We start from the raw sequence: 19,996 nt of genomic DNA, 5'->3' as shown, positions 1-19,996 counted from the left end.
AAACTGTTCTCAGAAGATTGCAGGTATCCATAGCAATTCTGTCATTTTATGAGAATTCGAGAATGCTGCAAGAAGACCAGCAGAGCCAACTAGCCTAGATCCATGTGGACTTACAGAGATGGAAGCACCAACCGAAGAGCATACATGGACTGGACCTAGACCCCTGCACATATGTAACCCATAGGCAGTGTGATCATCATATGGGTCCACTAATAATTTGAGTAGGTGCTGTCTAGGACATAGACTGTGTTGGACACTTTCAATCAATATTCCCTAGCCAGACTGCCTTGCCCTACCTCAGGGAATGTGTGAGGGTTCAGTTCTGATGAGACTTGTAGTGGTGGTATGGGTGTGAGAGCGCATGTGCACGCTCACATGCGCTCTTTGCCTTTTCTGAAGTGATAGAGGGAAAAGGGTGGAAGGGAGGGAAAGGGAGAAGAGGAGGGAGGGGGCTGCAATCACAATGTGAAGCAAATATATATATTTTAAAAAATTCAGTAATGAATTCTGTATACTGTGCAAGACCTGGAGGCTAGGTCCTACTTCCCAGAGCCCAGTGAGACACAAGAGTCCAGTCCAATGCAAAAAGCAAGGGATGCTTTATTGATCTATCATGATGGGGTCTACCAGGCTCTATTGATCTGGAGACCCCGAATAAACAAAGCTTGGGTCTTTCATACCCTTACAGAAGCAGAATTGGTGGTTAAGCAGAGTTGGTGGACCATGATTGGTTCTTAAAAATGTCCTTTAAAATGATTGGTTACTAGATATTTTATCCCTGAGGGGGCAAGAGCTCAGCTTGCCATATCACGTGCTGTGAGGTGTTCAGGACAGGTGTGAGGGTGTGATTTTTCTCAGAAGGTATAGAACATCCCTGAGGCCATCTCAGAAAGTACTGAGTTGCTAGGGTTGGAAAACAACTTTCTCTTTGTCTCCAACTGTAAACACACAGAAACATGGCTAGAATGAGAGTGTGTGGAGAACACAGTTTACTTTCTTTTTTGTGGTAACGTAGTTGAGTGTGTGTAGGTAATATGTCCAAAGGCATCAGAATTAGTGCACTAAATATGTACAAGTTTATATCAATGACAAGAATACAACATGGTTTTAACTACTTTTTCTTGCTATCTGTGTAAAATCCTAATCCACTGCTTTAAGAGTTCATTTTGTATGCTTCACCGACCTCTGTCACATTCAGATTTATTGTTCAGTTCTGGACCATGCTCTATTTTCTCTTTTGTCTTCTCAGATAAGTCATATCTGGTGCATTAGCTTTTATGTGGCCATATCCATGAACTGTGGGTCACTAAGGTTACACTTAAGTCCACTTTCTATGTCTTTGTGCATTATATTACTCCATTTCCAGGTCGAGAGACTTGCTGTAGTAGAATATCATTTACCCTTGTACACCATAGTATACAACACTGTTTGAAAGATGTGATGTCAAAAGAGAGAGAGAGAGAGAGAGAGAAAGAAATGTTCAATTTCCAGCAAAAATTCAATAGGATCCAAACAAAGCTCCTAACAATTCATCACAGGAAACTTGATTCCAAAGCTATATGATAGGAGAAAACTCATAATTTTCTATGGAAGTGTGAGGAAATAGTATAAACTTTGGTACAATGTGACTCCTGAACTTACCACAAACATTGCACAATCAATATTTGTGGGGAAAAAATGAGGGAATGGAGATAAAATGCCAAATACATAAGTTTAAATTTATATTTCAGGTTTCATCAAAATACCTAAGGAAATTCCACCAGGGAAAGTGTGACCTTGACCAAGTTAACTATGATTGTATGTGTAACAAACACAGACTTCACTATGAAAATCACTCAGTTACCCCTAAACTGTTCTATTTCTGCCTTGTAGCTACTACTAATCTCTCTTACAGAGAGGTTCCATGCTCTAGAGCTCTCTCAAAATGTGATAAGAAAGGTAGTCCTATGGCCCTACATGCCTTCGTGCCCCCTTGTGGTTGCAGACAAATTCAGCCCCACTGAATCCCACAAAGAAAACAATGTTGTAGAATAATTTATGTCTGCTTCCTGCCAGATGTATTATGTCACAAGGTGTGGAAACTGCCCTGTTTATGTACTGTGCGCAGCTGAGAACCCTCTGCTTCTCAGAAAGTCCACTTGTACCCTGAAACTGAATTTCCGTGAATCATACCATTGTGGCTGGTGGTATCAGAAAAATAAGTATTGATGAAGCATAATCTGCATCAATTACTTTCTATCAGTTCCACACTATTTATACAATTGACACAACAATTGACTGTAGAATGTCAGGTTCAGTACTTCTAGAAACTAGGCCTTCAGTTTTCCAGTCTGTCTTCCTACCGCACACGAAAACCAATGCTTGTATGTGTACCCTAGAGAGTGATAGTATAAGCTCCACAGCTTTCCACTGCTTGGGCTTCTAAGCTGAGGCTTCTAAAGGGAATCCACACTCAGGTTTTCCAGAAGCCAAAGACCTCCACCCAGATCACCACAGAGACCAACAAATTGACAGTGTGAACCACACTCCATCTCAGTCCCAGCAGATCATACTCTGACATACCACTACACTTTCTCCTCCTGGACATGGGGCAGCTGCCTCCACAGTCACCATGGTGTGGCATGTGGTATTCCTCACAGTTCCCTACAGCTGCATCAGAGAAGAATCCTGGAAAAGACATGTAGGCTACCTTCCTCTCAGGCCCCTCTTTCCTAAACCTGCCCAGAGTCCCTCATTAGCTTGGAACCTCCATCTTGGCCTTTAGAAGGTAGCAGTTCCTCTACTGGGGGATCAGAGGTCAAATACCTCAGACAGTTGGAGCCTTCCCAGCTCCACCCGTGCTCCCTCAGCCCAGACAGAGCAGTCCTTTGGGGAATTTGTTTTTAAATACTTTTTCAATCTCCCAGAACACTTCTTGTTTCTTTTTCAAGGCACATATGATGTTACACACTCAATATGCAGTACAGCCATTTCTATTCCATAGCTGGGAAGTCCTGCATCTGAACCTCAGTCAAATTCAAAGAGTAACAAAGCAAAAAAGTGAATTTGAATGTAAGGTAAAGTGGAAAGGAGATAGCTGTTCCTCTGCATGGTGGAGTAAGATAGTTATAGCTGAGAGCCAGAGACACCAGCGAGGGGGAGGGGGTCGTGGGAGGGTATCCAGAGTGTACATGCTCCTGAGTCATATGAAGAAAGGAAGGAGGGGATGATCGTGAGGAAGACCTAGAAGTCAGGGTTGTAAATGATAGAGGAAAAGCACCAGGTAACCCCAATGATTGGACTACATAAGGAAGGGAAGCTAGGAGAAGGGCAGCCCAACACTAGGCTAGAGGGTGGGGTATGCCATCCATTACCTTGCAGTAAGTAGGGACAGTGATGCTAGGAGAACCTGACAGCCAGGTTTCTTTCTTTCTTCCTTTCTTTTTTTTTGTTTTTTTGTTTTTTTATAGGCACCCAGAACTTTTTCTCAGGGTTTAAGACTTAACTGTAGGGAGAAATGAAAAGGTTGAAGTAACTTCAGGATAATCTAAATCATTATTTTAAAATTTGGAACAGGTTGTATGGTCCAAAATATTTCAGAGACTAAACATGTAGTAGAGCACACCAAGATTTACTCCCATCTTTTCTCTCACCTTGTACGTTTTCAAACAGGAAAAATTCTTGTCAAGTAGAGCTAGACTAGTGTGCGCATTTATTCTGCGTTGATAGAACTAAACAAACTTCAGAAATTTGGTTTTTAGAAATGAGTAAACCTCTCACTTTTCTTCCTCCCCATCCATTTCTGTGCTGTGACTACATCACTTCCAAGTTGGTCAGGGAAAACAATTCTTACACAGGTCCCCTTTATTTGTAACTACCCCCCCCCCCCGCAAATCCAAGGAGGATAGAGGACAATCATTCACTGGTGCCCCTTTCTCCTGATTTCCTTGTTAGGGCCTTGCCTGTAAGGAAGTGAAGGACCGCATTCCAGGCAGTGGGAATCAGAGGGTTAGGTGCTCAAAGAAATCTTAACTACACAGCATGAAGAAAGGGTGATCTACAGGTGCTGTTGCTCTAAGCAGAAATAAATAAGAAAGCCTCTGAGAAAAAGAATGAGTATTTTAATTATTGGAAAACATTGGCATGAGCAGAAACAAATAAAAAATTAGAGCAGTGATACATAGAAAAGTGAATTGTAAAAACACCATCAATTAACTTTTTAGAAAGATAAATCTAATTTGGAAAACACATAGGTAGATTGACTTTGTAAAAGAGCAGAAACTTCTCTGGTAGAGGGAATGGCATTAATAAGACAGGGATTGACCTTGCCGCTATGTGCAATGTTAGCTGCTGTGATCTTTAACCTGACACACACAGCTTCAGCCAATGGCCTCTTAACTGAAATTGCAATAGTCACTGGATCAAGCTAACCTAACCAAATTGTAACCCATCATCCAATCAGCTTTTATTCCCATGCATGAATTAATAAAGCTGGCAAGTTACAAATCCACACACCCTGCTAGAATCAGGTCCTTCTTCACAATGGGGACTTCTGCCTGTAGCTGAGTCTCAAAACTTAGTCTGTGATCTAGCTATTGTCTATTCTGTTCAAATGGTCATTTACTGAAGACCTTCTGTTCTGCTCTGAAAGCAGAAACTCTCCTCCATGTTACTGAAATGGTCAGTTGATTACATTACTCAAATGAGTTACTTTGTTTCTTTCTTTGTTTGTTTTATTTTTAAGACAGTGTTTCTCTGTGTAGCCTTGTGTGTCCTGAACTCACTTTGTAGACCATGCTGGCCTGGAACTCACAGTGATCCCCTGTCCCTGCCTCCTGAGAATTGGGATGAAAGGTGTGTGCCATTACCGCCAGGCCCCTACTGGGCAGCCACCCTGAGCTGACCAGGTCACAACTGCTGAACCTGTCTGTTCTCCCTTCACCGTGTTCAGGCACTTCCCTTCTTCCTGGAATCAGGGTGCATAGCTTGCAAAGCCTATCCTTCAACTTGGAGCGGAGTATTCAATCTGTGCCACAACTGAAAGGGTACCCAAATATTCAAATTTAAGGAGAGAGTTTACTAAACAAAAGTTTTGTTTTTGTGGCTTCATGCTGTGTACAGCTACCTTTCACATGATAGATATGAAAAACAGCTGGGACCAAAGAAAGATTCCTTCTATCAGTCCATTCATCTAGAGACCCGTGACTAACATAGCTGTGCAATTTTTTTTTCACTTTCCCACTCGGCAAGAGTTGTAGGCTAACAACAGTGTTTCCCAGTGTTTGTCATCTGTTTCCTGCTTTTCTCCCATGGTTGTCTCATAACTCCCTGGTAAAAAGAAGCAGTAGTTTGCCTGTACCCAGCCTGAAGACACAAAACTAAAGTCTTGTCTCCTAACATTGCTCTTACCGGTGGGACGTATGGATAACCACACTGCAAGTTGAGAAATGGGCTCTTCAAGTTACCCACCTACATAGAGGAGGAAGCAGGGGAAGTGGCTACTGGGTGTGTGACTTGTTGAGGTCAGGGTCACTGCCCACAGAGGGGAGGAGCAGGAGGCTGTGCTGAGGAAGCACAAGCAGTGTGTCCTCCCCGGGTTAGTTGGGAAGACAGATGTTGAGGCCATTGGAGGACAGTGCTACTGAAATGCAAGTCTCTACAGCTCTGGAAAACGTTTGGCCGTGGGTAGGAAGCTTGGCCCAGCAACCATGATTCTGTGCCCCTCCAGAGCATGCTAACATGGAGAGGTGTATATGTCACTCAAGACAAAGTTGCCAATCAGGGCCTCCAGCTAGAGACACGCCCCAGGTCAGATGGGGAGGCGGGTTCTTCCCGTAGTCTTGCTGAAGAATCAGCTTTGTGACTGTGCAGACTTGGGTGGTTCCTCGTAGTGTGCTCTGTCCTCTGGTGCTGGGTGTTGTGAGAGAAGCTCAAGCAAGTTTCGAAGACCCGACATGGTGAATGGAGGGTCACTGCCCAGAAATGGGAGGAGCAGGCTGCTGTGGAGAGCTAGCTGGAGTGATGGGGCTGTGTGGGAAGACAGACCAGTAGGCTATTGGAGAATATGCACACGTGTTACTGAAATGCCAATCTCTGCAGTTCTGCAAATGGACTGGAAGCCTGGGCCATGAGCTATTGTGTTGTGTCCCTTCAGGACACTGCAATTCTAAGGGAGGTGCTCATGTCACTCAAGACTCGCTGGCCAATCAGAGCCTCCAGGTGGACCAGCCAGTATGAAGATGAGACACTTTCTTCTGGCTGCCATGCACAGGTGCACCTCTTTAGCTGAACTTTCTTTAATGGTTCTGTGTGATGTGCATTGAGCACTGCTGCTGAGTGCTGTGAGGGAAGCTCAAGCAAGGTCCAAAATGACAACCTGGTGAGCTCAGGGTTGCTGGAGGCTGCTGGGTTATCTCCACAGGTGAAATAAGCCAGTGGAAGCCAGATAGAATGTAAAAAGGGCAAGTTTACTTGGCAACTGAAATTCCTGGGCTAGTTCAGTAGCCTCAGGGGACAGGACCGGAAGAAATCGCACCCCACCCCCCAAGTATGGCAACAAGGATTGCAGGTGAAGAAAGATGAAGTATCTGCCACCTGCTGTACTAGGGAAGCCCTTGGCCCCAGGGGTGGGGCTTGGAGCATCTCAAGGAATGCTAAGAATGTGCAGAGGCTTTCCTTGCAGGGGGCAGGGTTGGAGAAAGAGGTGGGATGTAACAGAGCATTTAGGGGAGGGGGAGGGCAACTGCAGATGCCACCTGACCACCCACAATGGGGAAGATCAGAAAGGTGAGCTGCAGGAGAGGGTGTGGTGGGTGTTCCAGGGGGCTGTGTGATAAGCAAAGGCCAGATGAGGCCAACTTTGGGGTCCTATCTGACCCTAGTGCCTTCTTGGACCTGGACCTGGCTCTGGCCACTGAATAACTTCCTATGGGGCTGCATTTGGGCAATTCTTTTGGAGCTTGGGCTGGTGTATAGAAATGCTCTAGGAAGGATGCCAACCTTGTAAAGCCTTATTTTCTGTGGGATCTTCTACAAGTTCTGCCCTTAGCATTTAACGTTTAGGTGTAAGATCCTCTCTCTCCTCTCGAGTTTGTCTCATTGTATGAAGCTTCACTTGACCTCATAAACATCTCCCTTTTATTTCTTTTCCCCTGTGAGCGGTATACAAGATGCTATTCTTAAAAACCTTATTAGACATGAGACATAACTTATCCAAAACCTTCTGACCTCAGCTTTTGTACTTTCTATCTTCTACTTCTCCTTTCTTTCTCATCCTCTGGAACCTTCCACTTAGGACTCTGTCACTGATGTTTGAAGGCACTGGTGTCCTTATGAAATACTTCTGTCACTATCATTGCTGGGTAACTGTCTTAAGTGGCTAGGCTTGCTGTGTCCAGTCCATATTTAAATTGTTCAAAACATAACCTGCAGACTAAATTTAAAGAAATTTAAGGGCAGCAGCATGTAGAATGCAAAATCTGTTTTTAGCTGTCATTACAGAGATTTTTTATTAGTAATTTTTTATTTGTTTGTATTATGATGTCTGGGTGACAAGGCATAGTAATTCTAGGACCACTGCATCTAATGTCTTGGAGAAAAGTCTTTCCAATAAAGCTATGCTAACTCAGGGGGGCCTTGACGGCTGTCTGTTTCCCAGAGAAATGGCCTTGCTTTCTTCTTGACTAAACTTCCTAAGTTCTTTAATTAAAGGAGTGTACCAAAGCAGTGTTTTGAAATAACTTATTTTACTCAATTTGTGAACTGTCCATTTCCATATCAGGAATAAAGATTTTCATGTGGATCATGGCTTCTGTCTTCAGAACAGAACAGCATGCACAGTTTATATTTACATTGCAGGGTGAAGCAGGACAGGCCATAACTAGCTCACAGACTAATGTTTAGGACAGTCAGCTGCGAGAGCCAATAATATGAAGAAAGACCTGATTGGGCAAAGATGAGTGATGATGTCATTTCCCAGCATTTGAATGAAAACAGACCAGATCGGTGGGTAAACATTTTCACATCAGTTAGCTGAAGCAGTTTTCTATTCATATTATTCATGCAGAATCAAGCAACAGGTAAACCCTTCTCTGCCATGGACTCTTTTTGTGAACTGTGTATACTTTGCAAGAAAGTTTCCAAGTCCCCTTCTGAGGATCTCCAGCAGCCAGGCAGGGCTGTTTCAAGTTTTGGCCCTGGAATCCCCCTACATCATTCCCTGGGTGCCCCCTTTTTACATCTTCTGCTCACATGGGTGCCAACTACATGTGTTCCATGAGAAGGGTTCTCAGATGTTCAGCTTGTGTTGTTGGCCTCTCCACACCGGCCGACAGCAACACCCCAGGACTGCAGAGCTGCTGTGGCTAAATCTCCACAGTGCTGGGATGAGCGATCACACTCCTGGAGAAACTGAGAAGCTGAAGCCATGGAAAAGGCAGCAGCACCAAAAGCATCAGTGAGCTCCAGTGCCAACTCTATTGTAGGTTTAGATTTTTCAAAACCTCCTTTATTTAGGGTTCCTAAATCCTTTTATCTTCCTTTAATCTACCAACCAGAGGTACGGGAGAAAGAAGGTTGATAGAAAAAGGGGGTGTGAACTAGTTTAGATGCAGTTCCTTGAGGCGATTCTGTACTTCCTTGGCAGGATACCAGAAATCCAGTCTAATAGGAAGCACCAAACAATACCATGAGTCAGTGACAACAGATGATAAATGCTTGTTCTGCTTGAGTTAAAGATACTTGTATGTTCTGTTGGAGTTAAGCAATATTACCCTGCATTGTTTCTTTCTCAGGAGAAGAGTAGGGCTCTAGAACATCCCCAGTGTCCCCTACCTTATATCCCATGGAATCAGTTTAAAATGCTTTGTCTATCCACCTAGGCACAGTGTAGCAGGAATAGAATTAATTCTTCTTACCTGGGTAGGACACAATATACCTGAAATAAAATTGATTCTTCCTGATTATCCTTTTAAATTACCCTGTGAATGGTCTGGGTCACAGTGTCCTTTCACAAACCCATACTTTGTTCTTAACCAGTCAGTCTTTGTTAAATGGTCAGGAAACTATCTCTGACCTGAGTTAGGTGTCCACGTGGTCAGTGTGGGCTATTCCTGAACTCCAAGAGGCCAAAGCGAGCAGACTTCTAGGATTAAGAAGGTTTCAGCTGCAGATAAGCCAATTAAAGCAGGTAAAAATGTTAATGATGAGGCATGCTCTCATCAGAATGGCTGACTGCTATGTCTGTGAGAGATTATATTGATTGATGATTGATGTGGGAGGCTCTTCCACTAGGGTTGCAGTATTCCTTATCAAGTGTGCTTTGGTTGGAAAAGAGATCAGGCTGCAAATAAGAGAGTGCTCAAGTAAGCAAGCAAGCCTTGGAACAATTTTTGTCCATAGTTTTTGTTGTAATTTTCTAGGTTGAGTTTCTATTCTAACCTTATACAGTGTTGGACTGTGAACTGAAAGAACCATCTAAAAAAAGCAACAAGTGGGGCAAAAGTAAATGCAGTCTGTCGGTTTAGAGAAAAAACAGAACTAGGTAGTTTTAGATGGCAGTCAAATCCTGAAAGAGAGGAAGGGATTTTCAAGGAGCTTAGCACCAGTAAATAGAGAGCCCTACCTCTGCATTGGGAGCCTAAGATGGGCAACATCCATTCTTGCTACACCTTAAATGAATGGAACGTATAGGCAAAGTGATTGCAAAGACGGAACTTCATATAAAACCTGCTGCAACTCTGGTCCATGGCTGGCATATTTCATCTCAGTTTAGAAACCAAAGTGGCAGGATCACCCATTGCTGTACTGTTTTTTTTTTTCAATTATTTATATATTATTGATACAGTAGCTGTCTGCAGGCCAGAAGAGGGCACCAGTTCTCATTATCGATGGTTGTGAGCCACCATGTGGTTGCTAGGAATTGAACCCAGGACCTTTGGAAGAACAACTAGTGTTCTTAACCTCTGAGCCATCTCTCCAGCCCCCATTGCACTGGTTTGTAAGACAAGAATGATGCACAATTCAAGGTCATGTATTCTGTCTCTGTGATTTCAGTTCAGCCTTACTCCAGCTATTTATGTTTTGCAGAGCCAGTGCCCCAGTAAGGAAACTGTGAGTTTTCATTTCACGAGGCTTTAGATATGTACCTCGTGTGGCATTTTAAGGCCATAAGATGTTGAGATACCTAAGCTCTGAGAAATATGTCATGGAGAGAAGCATATACCGAGTTAAAGTAACAAAACTGAGTGATGAATGAGAAATTGCAGTCATAGGGCTATCTACACTCTGTGAAACTGAAGCCCCATGTATCTGAGACAAAGCTAGGGTACTTGGTGTTTGAGTTGCTGAATTTTTTTTTTTTGTCTCCGTCCAATCTTGCCTCACTATATGTTTATTCCTCTCAATTGGAATGGGAAGGTTTATTCTGTTCCATTGTATATTGTAAAGATATAACCTGTTTCCAGATTTTAGAAAATATAGCTATCAAAAGATTATCTGGAATGTCAGAAGAGTCTTTGTTCTCTTGAATACTCTATGACCTGTTGCAGACCATTAGGATCATTGAAGTTGATTAAAATGCATTTTCACTGTGAGTCCCTAATGACCAATATCAGAATATAATTTGTCAAATCAGAAAGACTCTAGGTAACGTCATATCTTTAAACACTTATCTCCCCTTTTTGGGCCATCTTAGGGGAGCTTTTGTACTAGGAGTTTACCTTGTTTTTTGTGGATGAGATTTGAGTGTCTCTTGACTCAACCCATTTTATGTTTTGTTTCTACTGTGCTGAGTTTGAAATTGTTCAGCTTCCTTCTCATGCTGTCACACATTCACAACTATAGACTGTACCCCTAAATCACATAAGATATAGTAAAAACCGGTAGTAATCAATGTTAAGCTATTTTGCTGGCCGTATTTTTAATTAATTTTTTAAATTAATTTTAATTTTAATTAATTAATTTTAATTACTGTACTAAATAATTAAATCACTTTACATCCTGACCTGTCCCTCCTCTACTCCCAGTCCCACGACCATTCCCCCTTTCCCCAAGTAGCCCTCCTTCTCCTCAGTGAAGGGGAGGCCCACAAGTGTTATCAACCTCCCCTGGCATCTCAAGTTGCAACAGGACTAAGGACATCCTTTCCCACTGATGCCTAAAGAGGCAGCCCAGATAGGGAAAAAGGGATCCAAAGTCAGACAGCATAGTCAAGATGGCTCCTATTCCCATTGTTAGGGGACCCACACGTTCACCAAACTGCACATCTTCTATATATGTGTAGTCAGCCTATGTATCTCTTTGATTATGGTTCAGTTTCTGTGAGTCTCCATGAGCTCAAGATAGTTGACTGTAGGTTTTCTGTGGTGTCCTCAATCACCCAGGATACCTCTATCTTTCCTCCCAACCTCCCCCAAATTCCCCGCGCTCTGCCTATTGTTTGGCTCTGGGTCTCTGAATTTGTTTCCATTAGGTGCTGGAGGAAGACTCTCAGAAAACACTTATGCTAGGAACCTGTCTGCACATACAACAGAGTGTCATTAATAGTGTCAGAGATTGGCTCTTTCTCCTTTGGATAGGTCTTATGTTGAGGAGCAAGTTATTTGTTTGCCATTTCTTCAATCTTTAATCCATCTTTTTTTTTTTTTTTTTTTTTTTTTGGTTTTTTGAGACAGGGTTTCTCTGTGTAGCCTTGGCTGTCCTGGACTCGCTTTGTAGAGCAGGCTGGCCTCGAACTCACAGTGATCCGCCTGCCTCTGCCTCCCGAGTTCTGAGATTAAAGGCGTGCGCCACCACGCCCGGCTCTAATCCATCTTTATCCATATACTTTTTATAGGCAAGATAAATTTTGGGTCAGAGGCTTTAAGGGTGGCTTTGTGTCCCCCTCCCTCCACTGGAAGTCCCTCCTGGCTATAGTCTTGGCAACTTGAGAGTCTTAACTCCTGATGCTACAGGTCTCAGCTAGAGTCACTCACATAGACTGCAAGGACCCTTCCTTTCGCAAAGATGCCCCCTTCCCCAGAAGAGTGTTAATTCCTAACATGGCTGTTCTCTTAAGAGATCACATGAAAAGACTTTCTTAGGCTTATGTAACCCAGCAGGAAAGAGATCACATCCAAAGGTCTTCGACGTCTGTGTGATCCAGTTGTAATACAAAACATGCCTATAATCCAGAAGACAGAAGCAAACAGATTTGAGTTTAAGGCCAGCCTGGTATAGAGCAAGTATCTAGTAAAGAAAAGTTGATCCATATATGGTAATATAGTCCTTTCATCCTAATTGAAGGTTAAGTGAATTTAAAGAAGGAGGCAGCACCCAGGCTCGATCGTGATATGATTGTGTGGAAGAAGAGGTGATGAATCAGAGAAGATGTGGTAGAATAGGATATGGCCAACTCCCACTAGAGTGAGCCCAGGGAAGCTACTTAAGAGGCATTTGTACAGAGAGAGGAAACAGCTTTACCAGGAACCAGACCACAAACAAAATGAGATGTCTTTCTCTTGCCAAAAGCTCAATGATGGTTCCATTACTTTAGGGGTTTTCTTCTGCTAAAATCAAATTAAGCTCTTAACGAATGAAGGATTATAAAAGGTGTAGTCTTCGAGGTAATTAAATACTTTTATAGAAGTGGATCAGGGAATAATGCTTTTACAAACAGTATTGCTGCCGGGCAGTGGTGGCATATGCCTTTAATCCCAGCACTTGGGAGCCGAGGCAGGCAGATTGCTGTGAGTTCGAGGCCAGTCTGGTCCTTAAAGGGAGTCCAGGACAGTCAAGAATACACAGAGAGACCCTGTCTTGAAAAACAACACACACAAAAACCCCAAACAAACAAAAAAACCAAAAGATAACAAAAATACTATTGCTACCCAGCACATCTCCCACAGTGGGCAGATGAAAAACACAGTTTTATTAGTCAAAGTTCTCAACATGAGCACAACTGTTAGAGTGGATCTCATTCTGTGTATTTTGAAAGTAAATTTTTTGAATGTCTCACAACTGTGGTCCAGCTAATTCAACCTGGGCTATCTACCAAAAGACGTAAAGACTCCAGAACTTGTTTGATCCATGAGGCTGGATGTCTTATCTGGTGCTCAGTATACTCCAGAAGTCCAAAAATTAGTATGTAAATACACTAGAGGAATGAAAATTTCCTAGCCAAGACTACTGAAAACAGGCAAAGAAAGAAAGCTTCCCTCTTCAGTATTTTCTTTATATGTAGGTTGACACCCATAGCTGTGGCCCTGATTAGAGATCAATATTATCATCTCAAAAGATCCACATTAAAGAAAGGTCTTTCCAGTTTGAAAGCCTTATTTCAGAAAACTCTATCCAAAAAGAAAGCATGGGGTACTATATTGTGATTCTGGACAAGTTCATATAGAGTTCTGCCTACTTCTACTCATGCCCAACTAGCACATCCATGTCTAAAGATGGTCGCAATGTAAAGGCAGAGACATCTGAGGCCACTGTTGGCTAAAAATCATGCAGGAACATATATAAATTACAAAAAGGACACACTTGCTTTCATGGAGGACTCAAAAGAATTCATTTTAACTAGCCCTGTCTGCTCTGACTGAGGCCTGTGACATCACTGTAGAGAATTCCATTCCTTCTTTTTTTTCTAAGCCTTGTTTTTATTTTATGATTACAGGTGTTTGTCTGTATATATTTGTACACAGTGCCTACAAAGGCCAAGAAGATCTTAGATGTCCTGGGGCAGAAATTACAGGAGGTTGTTAGCTACCATAGAGCTTCTGGAAATTCATAAAGCACTTTCGTTACTATCTGTTGCTCTAGTCCCAGGCGTTCTGACACCATCTCCTGGCCTTTCTGGCCGCCAATCCTAAATCGGATACAAAGACGTACATTCTGGGAAAACAGGACTCTGACTAGAATTAACCTGTATGGGCAGAGGTTGATGTAAGGCATGGCTACAAAATTTATACTAATTTGATATATATTCAAGGATAGTAACAGGCCTCGAAAGTGCTGCGGTTACTGGCATGCTATCTGAATCTTGTATAAATAAATCACTTGATAGCCTGTGTGTCACAGCAGGGAAGCAGCATGATTGCTAGTCTGTCACCTGAGACATTACCTTGAACATCATGCCTGGCTCACTCCCTGTCCTTGCTGATTCCCTATCTCCTCTAAGGGCCCTCTGCTCAGCAGAGACCCACTGACTCTTCTTTCCCTGCTGGGGAAGGCGCCCTCACCCCCCACCCCTCCCTCCCTTCACACCTCCACTCCATCCTCTACCCCAGGACCACACCCAGCCCTAGCACAACTGTGGGTTTTGGTTTTCTTTTTAATCACCTTTCCACTGAGCATGATGTGTTGATTAACTACAAGTGCTCTAAAATGATTATCATCTCTTTCCTGCTTTCCTCCCAGGTTTGCTTCATATCTATCAGGTGAAAGGTAGCTGCAGTTTCCCTGAACATAGCATGAAGACAGAGAACCAAAATGTTGTTTCCTACACTCTCTTTAATTTGGAATCTTCTGTGTACCCTTTCACTCTGGGACAGACTGATAACTCCACTCCAAAATGAGCAAAGGCTTTGCAAGTTGTGCATGCTGATTCCAGGAAGAAGGGAAGTGCCTGAGGGTTTTGCTGGGACCTCAGGCAAGCTCAGAAGTTGGGACCTGGTGAGCTCAAGGTCAAAGGGGGGAGGGGCCGGCATCTGAGCTCAGGCAGCCTGAGTGGCTGGTTCTGCCCTGGGGTGAGTGCAAAGGTGGAAATGCAGGGTCTTGGAGAACAGGTAGGAGTGCTACTGAAATGCAAATCTCTCCACCTAAGAAAAAAGACTGGTCCTGCAATGGAAGCCTGTTCCAGGAACTACTGTGCTGTGTCCCTTCAGCCATAGGGAAGTGCTCCTGTCACTCAAGACTCAATGGCAAATCAGGGACACCAGGAAAGAGAGAACGAGTGTTCTTCCGGGTGCCATGTTGTAAGTTCCTCTCTGTACTGGAGCGGACTTGAGTCGCTGTGTGAGATATCCTCTGAGTGTTTTTGCTGGGTGCTGTGAGGAGAGCTCAGGCAAGGTCAGAAGACACAACATGGTAAGTGCAGTCACTGCTCACAGTAGGGAGGAACAGGCAGCTGAGCAGAGGAAACTGGTGTAGTGGGTCTTCCCTGGGGCTGCGAGATAAGCAGCAGCAGATGTGGCCACCTGTGAGGTCCTTTTCGGTCTTAGGAATTTTCTGGACTTGGTGATGGTCTCTGACTTACTGCACTGTGTTGATTACATCTACCCAAAGCATTGGGAGCAGTGGCTTGTGAGTAGAAACATCCTTGGCAGGATTACAAACTCAGACCCCTAGTTTCTCTAACTTCTTCTAAAAATCTCTTCTTAGCATGTAACATTTATGTCTAAGATATATTTGGAAGCACAGCATTGTGGCCATCGCCCCAAATCCCAGCACTCAGGAGGCAGGTGGCTCGCTGTGAGATAAGGCCAGCCTGGTCTACAGTGTGAGTCCCTGGCAGCCGAGGCTAACACAGAGAAGCAATGCCTCGAAAGAAAGAAACAAACAATATATATATGTATATTTATACATATGTATATATGTACGTATATATGTCTGTGTGTGTGTGTGTGTGTATATATATATATAATTTTGTGGAGGTTGTAAATGTGATCTCATGTGTTGGGTAACACTTCAGTATTAAGCTGTGATGTACAAGAGGATAATTGGTATTGTACAGGATTTACCAATGACAGCAAGTAGAGTTTAGCTGAGAGAGAACTGCGTCTAAAACACCCCACTTCCTGACAGAGAGACACAGTTGCTTCGGGCGGCACATCCAGTATATTTCAATTAAGGTCATGAACATCTATGAAACAAATGTGGTCAAATAGCCACTGAATCAACCACTGTTCTTTACTGCTGGGAGCACATTGACTATCTAAATGGTGAACAAGCATGACACTGGGAAACAGATGTCCCACTCTGTAGAGACTAGGTGGGCCGGTTCTTCAAAATTCTTGCTTCATAGAACAAGTCTATGAGATACTCTGGACTGCTAGGCTATCTCACATTAATTACATTCAATGAATTTCTCTCTCGTATGTAAAGGCATGTAAAGACTACAAAATATGAAATACATTCATAAAGATTCTCTCCTGTGTGAAATCTTTTGTGCCTTTGAAGATGACCATGAAATTCAAAGGCTTCACCACAGACATTATATTCATGAATGTTCTGTCCTGTATGAATTCCTTCATGGCTCTGAAGAAAATTGTGATATGCAAATGCTTTACAACATTAATTACATTCATAAGGCTTCTATCTTGTATGAATTCGTTCATGCCTTTGAAGATCCCTGTGCCATGCAAAGGCTTTACCACATTGATTACATTCATAAGGTTTTTCTCCTGTATGAATTCTCTCATGGCTTTGAAGATGACTGTGCAGTGCAAAGGCTTTACCACATTGATTACATTCATAAGGTTTCTCTCCTGTATGAATTCTCTCATGGCTTTGAAGATGATTGTGCTGTGCAAAGGCTTTACCACATTGATTACATTCATAAGGTTTCTCTCCTGTATGAATTCTCTCATGCATGTGAAGAGAACTCTGCCGTGCAAAGGCTTTACCACATTGATTACATTCATAAGGTTTCTCTCCTGTATGAATTCTTTCATGCATTTGAAGATGACTGTGCTGTGCAAAGGCTTTACCACATTGATTACATTCATAAGGTTTCTCTCCTGTATGAATTCTCTCATGCATGTGAAGAGAACTCTGCCGTGCAAAGGCTTTACCACATTGATTACATTCATAAGGTTTCTCTCCTGTATGAATTCTTTCATGCATTTGAAGATGACTGTGCTGTGCAAAGGCTTTACCACATTGACTACATTCATAAGGTTTCTCTCCTGTATGAATTCTCTCATGGCTTTGAAGATGACTGTGCCGTGCAAAGGCTTTACCACATTGATTACATTCATAAGGTTTCTCTTCTGTATGAATTCTTGTGTGCATTCGAAGAGATCTGTGCCATGCGAAGGCTTTACCGCATTGACTACATTCATAAGGTTTCTCTCCTGTATGAATTCTCTCATGCATTTGAAGATAACTGTGCTCTGTAAAGGCTTTACCACACTGATTACATTCATAAGGTTTCTCTCTTCTATGAATTCTTCCATGCCTTTGAAGACTCCCATGCCATGCAAAGGCTTTACCACATTCATTACATTCATAAGGTTTCTCTCTTATATGAATTCCTTCATGCCTTTGAAGAGACCTGTGCCATGCAAAGACTTTACCACATTGATTACATTCATAAGGTTTCTCTCCTGTATGAATTCTCTCATGCACTTGAAGATATCTGTGCTTTGCAAAGGCTTTACCACATTGGTTACATTCATAAGGTTTCTCTCCTCTATGAATTATTTCATGCCTTTGAAGATTCTCATGCCGTGCAAAGGCTTTACCACATTGATTACATTCATAAGGCTTCTCTCCTGTATGAATTATTTTATGCCTGTCAAGAGAACTGTGCTGTGCAAAGACTTTACCACATTTTTGACATTCATAAGGTTCCTTTCCAGTATGAATTTTCTCATGAATTTGAAGAGAACGTTGATGTTCAAAGACCATAAAACATTGTTTATATTCATAGGGTTTCTCTCTAGTTTTTGTTCTTTTATAAATCTGGAGACTACTGTGACTTACAAAGGATTCACCATACTGAATATCTTCATATGGTTTTTCTCCAGCAGGAATTATTTCTTGCCCTTGAGGATGACTTTGACATGACCATGATTTACCACACTGAATAAATAAAGAAGGTTTTCCTCTAGTGTATCTTCTTTCTTTCCTGCAACGATAATTCGCACATGTTAAAGTTATACCACATTCATTACACTGATTAATTTTTTTTATCTCTGTGAATTAATTTTACATTTTGGTCTAATTTTAAAAGTAATCAGATCTCATGGTAATGTCAGTTTATTGACTTTCATTTTTCCTTTCGTCTTCAAGTTTTATTTTGCCTCTCCTAAGAGGCATGTGATTTTAAGATCATGTATTGCATGGACCACATTTATAGCATCCTTTTACTATAGAAGAGGGTTTTTCACATGTTGGAAGAGAACTGGGAGAAGTCAGATTTACCACTCTGGTTGCATTAAAAATTTTCCTATCATGTCAGTCATACTACAATTGCAAAATGAACCGAGGCAAACAGAGGCAATCCACATTGATAGTACTCATGGAAGCTTTTCTGCAGTGTGAGTTTGTGGATGTATTGCCAATGAATTGGAAAAGCCATTCATTATACACAGTATTACGTTCCGAAAGTCTTCACGTTATTGGTACCACTACAAATCTTCTAATTCTTCTGGGTAAGAGAGGGTTATATTGCTTTGTTCAATGTTCCTATGCCAACACGGCTTGTATCCATAGAGGGTTAATGTGTACATCTTCTGTAGTATCTAAGTAATACGAGACTAAAGAGATTAGCAGTTGTACCATCTAGCTGACTATGATTCAAATGGTGATATTTGTTAATGCATTGTTTTGTTATCTTCTTTCTTAGAGAAATGACTTACAAAAATGAATCAGAGCCAGGCATGGTGGTGCATGCCTTTAATCCCAGCACTAGGGAGGCAGAGGCTGGTGGATCGCTATGAGTTCGAGGCCAGCCTTGTCTAAAAATTGAGTGTAGGACAGCCAAGGCTACACAGAGAAACCCTCTCTCAAAACACCAAAAAAAAAAAAAACAAAAACAAAAACAAAAACAAAAACAAAAAACAAAACAGATACCTGATTTTGAGGTACATGTCTTTGTCAGAATTTAATAATCATCGATACACTTCAAACAGTGCATATTTACACTCTTGCTTTTCTTTACAACTTAAAGGATGCACTAAAAGTAATTCACAGGAATATTCGTATCAACTTGCATATGAAAATTACCTTCTATATCTTCTAGAAGTATGAAGATTCTCTTCAATGTTATGGTCTTCCCAACTGTAACCTAAAATAGAGGAACCAAAAATGCATAATATATTATTGGAAATTAGGCAAAATTCAAGTTACCCTTCAGTTAACGTCAGACATCTGGCTGATTTACTCATCTAATTCATCCTTATTTTCAGTTGACATTACAATAACAAATAATAGCAATGGAGAAACAGTTGTCACTAGATTTTAAAAAGCAACATAAAATTCACAGTCCTACCTATGGCAGTGAGGTTCCTGTAGGTCTCAAGCATCACATCTCTGTAGAGACTCTTCTGGGCAGGATCCAGCAAGGTCCACTCTTCCTGAGTGAATTTCACGTTCACATCATCATATGTCACTGCATCCTATAATATCTCATACAGGGGTGCAAGAGAAAGCATGATAGTGATGACAGTGTAGCTGTGTCCTTTATTGACAATATATTCATATAATTCTGTAGCTTCCTCCACTAATTTCCTGATACAGATGTTCTAATGTAACCAAGTCATTTTATAAGGATCCTGAAAACTGAGGTCCACTTCTGTCATTCCTCACCCCTTAAATAGGCTATAGCCTTGCAAGATAAACGCCAATCATCAGAGGTATGGGGAGGTAGAGAAACAGTTTAGAAATACTGAGCTCATGTCAGAGAAATTATATAAACAATTACTAATGAAAAAAATGATTTTTAAACTGAGTGTAGTTTTTCATGCTGTTAATCTCAGTAGTCAAGAAGCTGAGACAGGACTATCTCATGATGTGACTGCCAGCCACGTCTATGCAATGAATACCAGGACAGCAAAAGGTCACAGCTTAATACTGAAGTGTTACCCAACACATGAGATAACCTCACATCTACAACCTCAAAAAATTAATTAATGACATATATATATATATAGGTTGTTTGTTTGTTTATATTTTGGTTTGTTGGTGGCATTGTTTCTCTGTGTTAGCCTTGGCTGCCATGGACTCACATTGCAGACCAGGATGGCCTTATAGACACAGTGAGCTACTTGCCTCCTGAGTGCTGGGATTTGGGGCCTGTGGCACAATGCCGGGCTTC

General features: G+C 42.0%; 1 protein-coding gene across 2 annotated transcripts in view; it reads right to left on the bottom strand.

Moving 5' to 3' along the window:
- The window catches only part of LOC311587536 (uncharacterized protein), a 304,514-nt gene that overhangs the window by 271,235 nt on the left and 13,283 nt on the right, over positions 1 to 19,996 (bottom strand). For both annotated transcript variants that reach the window (XM_084764485.1, XM_084764484.1), the window contains exons 2-4: positions 19,172 to 19,298; positions 18,907 to 18,967; positions 17,662 to 17,806 (exon numbers count right to left, since the gene is read on the bottom strand). In XM_084764485.1, coding sequence (XP_084620611.1) covers positions 17,662 to 17,806; positions 18,907 to 18,967; positions 19,172 to 19,298 — 333 coding nt within the window. The remainder of the gene's footprint in view (positions 1 to 17,661; positions 17,807 to 18,906; positions 18,968 to 19,171; positions 19,299 to 19,996) is intronic.

This window comes from Acomys minous (assembly GCF_964271855.1).
Source record: "Acomys minous genome assembly, chromosome: 16".
In the NCBI taxonomy this organism is placed as follows: Eukaryota; Metazoa; Chordata; class Mammalia; order Rodentia; family Muridae; genus Acomys; species Acomys minous.
This window is presented reverse-complemented; position numbering and strand designations above follow the sequence as displayed.